Source organism: Sinocyclocheilus anshuiensis, unplaced genomic scaffold (assembly GCF_001515605.1).
Source record: "Sinocyclocheilus anshuiensis isolate Anshui unplaced genomic scaffold, SAMN03320099.WGS_v1.1 scaffold1549, whole genome shotgun sequence".
NCBI lineage: Eukaryota > Metazoa > Chordata > Actinopteri > Cypriniformes > Cyprinidae > Sinocyclocheilus > Sinocyclocheilus anshuiensis.
The window spans coordinates 556,276-566,078 of record NW_015538373.1 but is presented as its reverse complement, the minus strand read 5'-3'; the positions used below and the strand labels follow the sequence as shown (position 1 = coordinate 566,078).

The 9,803-nt window shown below is 37.0% G+C and overlaps 1 protein-coding gene across 1 annotated transcript in view; it reads left to right on the top strand.

The window, feature by feature from the left end:
- Positions 1–9,803, top strand: part of LOC107683760 (astrotactin-2-like) — a 496,105-nt gene that overhangs the window by 153,907 nt on the left and 332,395 nt on the right. The window contains 1 exon segment of the mRNA XM_016479817.1: positions 2,409–2,808. Within this exon segment, the coding sequence (XP_016335303.1) occupies positions 2,409–2,808 (400 nt within the window).

Here is a 9,803-nt window from a genome sequence, read left to right as displayed (position 1 = left end):
TATATATAAGCATCCTCTGAGCAATAACATTCCATATACAATTCCATGTCACACTGGTTTTGAGAGGAACTCTCATGAAAACACATGGCACAGAGCAGAATGCAATATTACTTAGTATTAATTTCATTGTTTCAAATAAGGTTTCATGTTTTCGTTAATTAAAATATTACGCTGCATGCTTTATCTGTCAGCTCAGTACTGCTCTCTTTAACACAACTGCAGGTTTAAGAGTATTACACAGAAACGGCTCAAGAGAGAAGAAATCTTTGATGTCCCTGACACGCCATGAAATGAGACAAACCATGCAGCAATGAATCTTCAGCTGTTTTATGTGTATTGCTCCTTTAGGCCAGACACTCAAGCTAGACAAACAACAAGCAAAGCTCAGTGTCTCCTTACAAGACAGTGAAACAAGAGCAACATTTGAAGTCTGTGGCCATGCATCTTGTATTACTGTAGCTTACCCAAATACATGCTTAATTTTGGCAACTATTTTCTAATCATCCAAGTACATCTGCTACTTACCTGCATAAGGAAATACCAAAATCTGCAAATTTGTTTGCTAATCTTTCGCATAACAAATCACTACAACATGTGACAAAATTAGTTAAAAAATACCAGGTTGGTCCAGCTATTAACAACATGGATTCTAGAGATAGGCTAAGTTGATCTGGCCATGAATGCACCATGTATGACATTGGAAAAGATCAACATCCTTGTTTGGGGTGTCCAATCCTGCTACTAGAGGGTCACTATCTTCCCTAATCCTAATCCAAACACACTTGAACTAGCAATCAAGGTCTACAGGATTACTAGAAACTTACAGACAAGTTTGTTTGGGTAGCTTGGAGCTAAACTCTGCAGGACATTGGCCCACCAGGAGCAGGCTTGGACAACCCTGTTCTTATTGGTCCTAGTACAGGGGTGCCCAAACCTATTCGCAGAAGCCCAACACAATGTTGAGTTGAGCTCCAACCTGGACCAACACACCTGTATGGAAATTCCCAGCACTCATCAATACCTTGTTAACCTGGTCTAGGTGTGTTTAATTAGGGTTGGACCTAAACATTGCAGGACATTGACCCTTCATGAACAGGAATGGGCTCCCCTGCCCCAGTAGAACAAGGGTGTCCAATCCTTCTCCTGGAGGGCCAATATCCCTCAGATTTTAGCTCCAACCAACTCCAACACACTTGCCTTGAAGTTTCTAGTGAGTCTAAAACCCTTAAATAGCTGTTTCTGGTGTGTTTAATTAGAGTTGAAGCTAAACTCTGCAGGATAGTGGCCCTCCAGGAACGGGTTTGGACATCCCTGTAGTAGAATATGAATAATCTATTTACTAAACATGTTTAGTTTTAGTCTAAGGATTGGATTGTCCTGGGCACAAGACTTCAACAACATTCATGTCAAACCTATGAATTTAGAGTTGATTAATGGCTTGGGTTTGGATTGAGTCTGGGTTAGAACAGCAGTGTTTTTCCAGGACCAAAAAAAAAAGGAGCAGCTCCTTCATGGCAAAATCCTGGTGACCACTCTGCTGTAGAGTTTAGCTCCAGTCCTATTAAAACACACCTGAACCAGCAAATCAAGACCTTCAGAATTACTAGGCTGTGTTCCACTCAACTTTTAGACACGCACTCGCGAACTTCCCTAAGAACTTCCCCTCGGGGGAATCCCCACTGCCATTTTGAAGTGTGTTCCACTTCGTGAAGTGAACGAGGGAAGTTTATAGGGACAGACCCTCGATTTTGACCGAGGGAGCGAGTCTGCTTCATATGCACACTTCAGGCCACTCCACAGACCACAATGCAACACGATTATAACGTCATCGCAGATCGCGTTTAATTTATCCTCACCCCAAACAACTCTATAATATATAAATTATTTTTTTAAACATTTAAAACAGCCCAAACATGCCTATATACATATAGAATGCTGCACCAAACAAATTTGTAAGGGGAAAATGTAAACAATAAACCAACTCTATAGCAGATTCTAAGTGATCAAGGGCTTAGGACGTTCCAGTTCAGCCCATTCCAAGGGTTCCGCCAGTAGTGGGCTCTCATGCAACGTAATCAATGACGTACATCCAAGTGAACGACACGGAGGGAAGTTTGCAAGTGAAGGGCATAAAAAAAAAAAACAGACTGGAATGCAGCCCTAGAAACTTCCTGGCAAGTGTGTTGGGGCAGGTTGGAGCTAAACTGTGCAGGACTTTGGTCCTCTAGGAGCAGGATTAGACTCCCCTGTCCTACAGCCTCCAGAAATGCTTCCATTATTTTTTTGATGGGTGTCTCCTCATGGAGTCTTGAGCAGATGTAATTTCAGGATAGTTCATGGTGGGGAAAGTCTTTGAATGTTCTTTCTTTTGGAATTCTGACATTTCTCTCTTGTCCTTTCTCTTCCAGGGTGGTCTGATTGCTCTTCTGTTAGTTATCCTACTCTTCACGCTGGTACTCTACACCCGTCAGCGCTGGTGCAGGCGTCGTCGTGCCCCTCAGAAGAGTGCCAGCACCGAGGCCACGCATGAGATTCACTACATCCCCTCTATTCTTTTGGGCCCTCCGCAGAGCAGGGACAGCTTCCGTGGGCCCAGACCCCTCCAGCACAGCTCTGTCATTGGTATGCCCATCCGCGAGACCCCCATCCTTGACGACTGCGACTGTGAAGAGGACGAGCAGCCCGGACATCTGCTAGATGGGAAAGCACATCTAGAAGATGACTTGTGCAGCCAGGGCACCCACAGTGTGGACAGTCTGGGGAAAGGCATGGGAGAGGCCAACCATAAACACAGTCTGGATAACAGAGGTGAGAGCTCCAGCATTACTGTCACTGTCTGTTCTCTGTTAGATCCAACAGATATATTTTGAGAATATATGCGGATGGTTGAGATGTTTGGATCTGATCCCCTAGACATTTTAATTGTTTGTTGGTCTGTCTCTGAGTTTGAGTGGGAGAAAAGTCAAGTTTTATCTTCCATTACGTCCATCCAGCATGATTTGCCAAGAACAGGTTTCTGGAATGACATTAAGATCTTAGGGTTAGGTTTAGGAATTGGGGTTGGGAGTAGCTGAGTTAGGAACTTTGCCAGTTTTCTTGATTTTAAAGCTATGACTGTGTTCCAGGGCAAAATATCATGCTCATGGTTATGCTGTGAGTTGTTCCATCCCTTCCTCATCATCACAGCTGAAGTTTGCTTTTTATCCTTGAAGCCACACGCAGACATCAGAAACTGAGTTAACCAATAACCGTAAGCAATGCTTGTCTCAAAACAGTCCGGTGTACTTTAAATCAACATTTATATTATCTTCAGAGTGCTGGTAAAGTGTTTTCTCTATTGTTACAGCATGCTAATGATAGCTGTGATGGGATTTTATTTTATTTCTACCATCTCTTTCAAGTGACACTGATGTAGCACATTTGAGCACATCTGGGGGTTTGATGTGAAGTCACCTGCCAACCGCAGGCTAATTATAGCCATTGACCTGAATTAATTGAAAGACATAGACTGAGAGAACCAGGCGAGAGAGAGAGAGAGAGAGCCATTGACTCTTAGTTGATGAGTTGGTTAGATCTTCGTCCCAGGAGAGAACAGTCAAGGCCAAAGTGTCAGATTACAAGACGTATATTCAATATAGTCTTAACAAGTGCTGTCTTTGGTTTTGAATAGTGCTTTCCAAATCTTTTGTTCATTCATTAGTTAATTCATTTGAGAATATATGGATATTGTTCTATCCATCCATTATCTGTGTTCAATAAGTATAGAATGCCACGTTTAATAGTCAGCCTGCAGTGATATTTTTTTTTTATGGTAAAGCAATCATTAATGTATTACTGTAAAACAAAACATTATTTATCTTGTTTATAAATGTATCTGCTTCCGAGAATTGTACCCAGTTTGATTTGTCAATAACAGAGACATATGAGTTGTTTAACAACATAGATTAAATGTGTTTTGCAATTTATCGAGTCAAGTTGTCAATACTGTCCTAATGCACTGCAATTCATAACAGAGAGCGTTAGGGTTAGTTAGGGTTAGGGTTAGGACTGAGGCCTGATTAAAGCTGTTCAGGGTGCTTGAATCATCAAATTTGGCCTCAAGTATAGATCACAGATGGTAGGACGGTCACATTGATGAACATTAGGGTAACGCCTTCAACTCTACATTGGTTTCATTTAAGTACAAAATGAGATTTTCTTTTGAATTTTAAACAGTTAAATGTTAAATATTCTCCATTTATCAATGGGTGACCCCGGTGACTGCTGAATTAATCAATCGCAAGATAGAAGAGATAAAGAAATATGATGATGTGATATTTGAGGAGGGTCTAAAAATGTGTTCTTCTGTTTCTGTTTAACCCTGAACAGTAGCTGGTAAATCGCCACAATGAAGTCAATTAATTAGTTATCACAACTTTCGGATTGAATAAATGAATGAATGAATGAATGAATGAATGAATGAACGAGTAAGCAAGTAAGTAAATAAATACTTTATTATTTTAGTGTCATGTCTGTTGCCCTAAGAGGTTTTTATCTTTGTTGCCAATACTGTGCTGTTGATCGTAGAAAGGCCATTATTGATTAACCTTAATTATATTATTTTGATTAACCACCTGTATTTATTGTGAGGTACAAAACAGATTTTAATTGTTAAAATGTGTTATTATATTATCATAATACTCAATATCAATACACAGGTGACTTATTATCATTCCTGAAACATTGTGAATTTCTGGCAGCCAAAACTGGCAGTTTTTCACTGTAAATAGAACAGGATTTGTCTTACAGTCTTTGTTGTTCTGTGCGTGTCTCTAATTGCCCACTGATGCATCTGGATTTTAGTGGAGGACGATCATTGTATTTGTATACTTACATTAAAGCATAGTCTATAACGTAATGTTTTGGATAAGATCTGTTGTTTACATTATTTAAGTGTGCGGCACGATTTAATTGGCTCTTGCAGTCTGGAGCCCGTGGCGCTGATATTGGCGCGTGTCTGTGGATGAAGGATGAGGATCCATCTGAGTGATGTTGACAAACAGAAGGAGGTAGAGGCTGAATAAATAATGAAGCACATTTTCCTGGCGTCAGGCCCGCACTTGCTCCAGGACTTCTGTATCGGAACCAGCTCTCCGGCATTCATAATTATTTCAATTCATTAATTATACAGGTGGGGACCTTACGTGCAAATATGTTCTTAAATCTGGAAAAATAAACCAGATCAACAAATCACAAGGGAGCAGTTTCCTTATGCTTTTTAATTCCTTTTTTTTTTTTCATTTGTGATGAAGGGCATAGTAATTTGCCCTCTGTAAAGGATCCTCTAATTTCTTACAGCACGTAAATACTAAAAATGTTGAACAAAATGTGTTTAATTCTATTGACAGAGTAATTCAAATGTTAAAAATAGATTTAATTAATAGAAGTAATGCAATCACTTAAGTATACTCATTCATGACTGATTCTTAAAACACTTAAGTTCACTTTTTAATAATATCAAATCAAAGTTTTACTTTGAAATACATTTAAAATCATTGTTTTAAATAAACTTTTACACATTTTTTTACACAACACTTACATTTTGAAGTGCTAACTAAAGTACTTGATTATAATTTTAACTGTAATGTGTTATTCAACATTACATTTAACATTTTAAATGTTATAGTATTACAGTTAACATTTTAAAGGGGTCATATGATGCGATTTCAATTTTTCCTTTCTCTTTGGAGTGTTACAAGCTCTTGGTGCATAAAGAAGATCTGTAAAGTTGCAAACACTAAAGTCTCAAAACCAAAGAGATATTCTTTATAAAAGTTAAGAGTTAACCACACCCTCCTAAAACGGCTCGTTCTAACACGCCCCCACATACCTACGTCACGATCTGGGAAGATTCGCATAACGCCGCCCAAATGTTCATGCAAAGAAAGAAGGCGTTTTATTCTCGCTGTAGTATTGTTGCCGCTGCCGCCATGTCCACTTTAAACCGCATAAACACATTTCATTACACCAAATACACAAAATAATGTTATTTTTAGCAGCATCATATGACCCCTTTAAATGTTTTTAAACTTCATCATACACAACATACAGATTCCAATAGAAATGAAAGTATATTTTAGTTTACCATAAATGCTTGTCAGTTCATTCAGCAGTGCACTTTAATCATATTTCAAAGACCGTATAATTGTGAAATTACATATTAAGATGTATTTAAGTTAGTGCTGTCAAATCGATTAATCCCATCCAAAATAAAACTTTGTTTACATAGTGCGTGTGTATGTACTGTGTATATAGATATACACACATACAGGTATTTATTTAAGAATATGTAATATATATATTTATATTTTTATATAATATAAATCATATATGAAAATTAATATATATCCTTGTAAATATTTCTTAAATATATACATGTTTGAGTGTGGATTTATACATATAAATATACACAGTGCACACACATATACTGTGTAAACACAAACTTGTATTGTGGATGCGATTAATCACGATTAATCAATTTCACAGCACTAATTGAAGTCCTACAAATAGCACTCTATAGTTCAGTTAATTGCATTTCAGTTATAACTCATTTTCATTTAATCACAGTGTCCGAAAACATTACATTTATTTCACACCTAAGTATATTATTTTTGGTAAGTGTACTTAAAAGTATGCAAAAGTGAACTTATTTTTCACAAGGGATCATAAAACTGATAAATGGCTATTTAGATACTAATATATGAACGCAGATTTTTATTTGTTAATGATTATTAGTGGTGTTTACCAAGACATGCATTACTATCAATATTGCTTGACTATAACCCTAAGTATTACATTTTAGCATGAAGCCCTTCTGTATATTTTGCAACGCTCACTGTACTGTACCCAGTGAGTTTTACATTTTCTTCACAAAATATAAGTCTGATCTTTTTTGTAATGATAAAATAAAGGGGTGGTCTGTTCAGTTTGCTGGTCCCACATGAGATTGACAATATTTCTGCTTTCATAAAGCCGTGCTTCAGTTAATCACTGCACATGAATTATTGCCCACTGAACAATAAATGGACAAGCTGCACTAGTGTAATGCGGTCAGCTCAGTCAGAGAGGGGCTTCTCTCTGCGGACAGAGGGGAGTCTTTCTGCTTTTCACAGCAACACTTCTGCATAATTGATTATGTGGGATATGAGTCTGTCGAGGGAGCTTGATCCCGGAATAATCAAGCCTCACTGTCAGTCATTTCATGACTGGATAGGACTGGAGAGATAGCCGTGACTCTGATTGTCGCTTACGGCTGCATTCATACATTTTCAATTTATTCATATACACTTTAAACCAAAAAACTGGATTGCTTTGGATTGTAAACACTTCAGGGACCAGTTTTAAGAGAAATGACCCAAAGGTGAGTGAAATAAAAACAAATAATAAAGAAAATATAGGAGCAGTGTGATGGGAAAATATAATTATATTTGCTCTGCTCCAAAACCTGAGCGCTGGTCATTCACTCCCCCCACCGACAATCCCTGCCAGTACCGCGACTTAAACCCGCGACCTTTGGGTTACAAGACCGACTTTCTAACCATTAGGCCATGACTGCCTAATGGTTAGAAAATAACCTCTATTCCAATAATAATGATGATAATAATAATAATAATAATAATAATAATAATAATAATAATAATAAATACAGCTGAATAAATGATTGCTGTCATCTTGTTCTCCTTAAATGAAGTGTTCCTGAATGCTGCAATGGGTCGTCAACCTCTCACTGCGCGTGAGGCAAAGACCACAATTACAATCAAATCATATTTACCATTCATCAGAGAGAGAGAGAGAGAGAGAGCAGTGCTGACTAAAAATATTCATGAAACTTCACATTTGGGTTGTGTGTGTGTGTGTGTGTCTGTGTGTGTGTGTGTGTGCTTTGCCTGAAAAACAACGACTAAACGAATGCATGTGGATCTTGAAAATGTTGTGCATTGTGAAAATCACAAAGTTCACATCTGTGAAGCAAACTCTAACATTATTAAAAAACAGATAACTCTGAATGAACATTATGTTAACATTACTGGAAAAACTGTTTGTTCATAACCTTGCCAGAACATTAGCCAAAGTTCTGAAAACAGTACAATGCTTTTTATTTTTTATTTTTTTTCTAAAATGTTGTACTGTCCAATTTCCTTGTTGTGATTATAAAGATATTTAAAGGTTACACACTTTTCTTACAACATTCTACTGACATTATTTTACTCATAATATAATGTTATTTGAATGTTATGTTAATTTTCAGAGAATATTAAAACGTCCAGTTGTTGTGAGTATAACGTTATTTATAGGTTACAAAAACATTTCTTAGAACACTGTAATAACTTCATTATACTAAGCTTAATTATTTGACCAATTATTTTTAATATTCTAAGAACTTTAAAATGTGCAGTTTTCACCCAAAATATAACGTTATTTGAACATATATTTTTAATATTCTAAAGTTAAATGTTTTCTTCTCATGATTGGAATGTTATTTCAAGTTCATTATTAAAAAAAAAATGTTTCTTAGAATATATATCAAACATATCAAATATTTTAATATGTCCCATAAACATTACTTCAAGAACATTTTGTATATAACTTTTAAAAATATAACTTTTAAAAAAACATTAGAGCAAGTTGTGAGAATGTTCCCTGTTAGCTGGGTTTCTGTATATCTGACTGTATTTCTTTCTTGAGATGTACTTTTTATATATTTGTGGGCATTTCTGTCGAAAATCTACCCTCTGCCTTTAGCTTGTTTCATACGGGACCTTGACCTTCCTGTATGGATCAGAACTCTGCCTGGGGTCTTTAATACAGAATCGCCCTGCTCTAAATCCTCTGAGACTGGCGACACGGGCAGGGGGCGCCGATGGGCGGATCCGATAGCAGACGTCCTGCGTGGAAATACTGGCCTTGTTTCAGGGTTCAGTAGCCGTTCGCAGTGACAGCATCAGATATGTGTTAACCGCTGTGAGAAGGGACCAGCGGAGAGGAGAGCTGATATGAGACCTCGAGGTTTTCTCAGAAGAAGTGATGGCCTTTGCTCTACTCCTCATTCTGGTCAGACCGGTTCTCATGTCCTGTGTGTTCGTGTGTGTGTTTTGCTGTGTTGTTCTGCAGGTAGGGCTGTTAGGGGCTTTGTAAGCTCAGAGTGTCAAACACAAAAACACACCTCACTTTTATTAGATAGAGACAGCAAGGGATCTCTCTCTCTCACACACACACACACACACACACCGGCAAACACAGATACACGTATGAACACTGTTTCTCAGATATGCGGTTTAACCATACATGCAGAACAAATTATTCGTGATTTTTTTTTCTGGTTTTCCAGTAAAAATAATTTATCTGATAAGTAAAAATATGTAAAATATGACTTATTTTATAGAGAATAAATATTAAATATAAATGTGTTTTGTGTCACTGGCAGGTTTTTCTTGCAGTTATGTTAAGCATATATGTTAAAAATAATCAGCAAAAAAAAGAAAAAAAATTGTTGTGACAAATCGAAATTTAGAGATAAATTGAAATGATGGCATAATGGCAAATTATGAGATAAGATGTCATAGCTTTGGCAAAAAGCTGAAATTCTGAGATAAAAGGTCATAGTTATGACAAAACATCAAAATTCTGAGATAAAAAGTCAGTTATGAAAAAAGTCAGAATTATGAGATTAAAATTTAGTCATGACAAAAAGTCAAAATTATGAGTGATAAGACAGTTATGGCATAAGTGGAAATTATGAAATAATTACTTTATGATTTATAAAA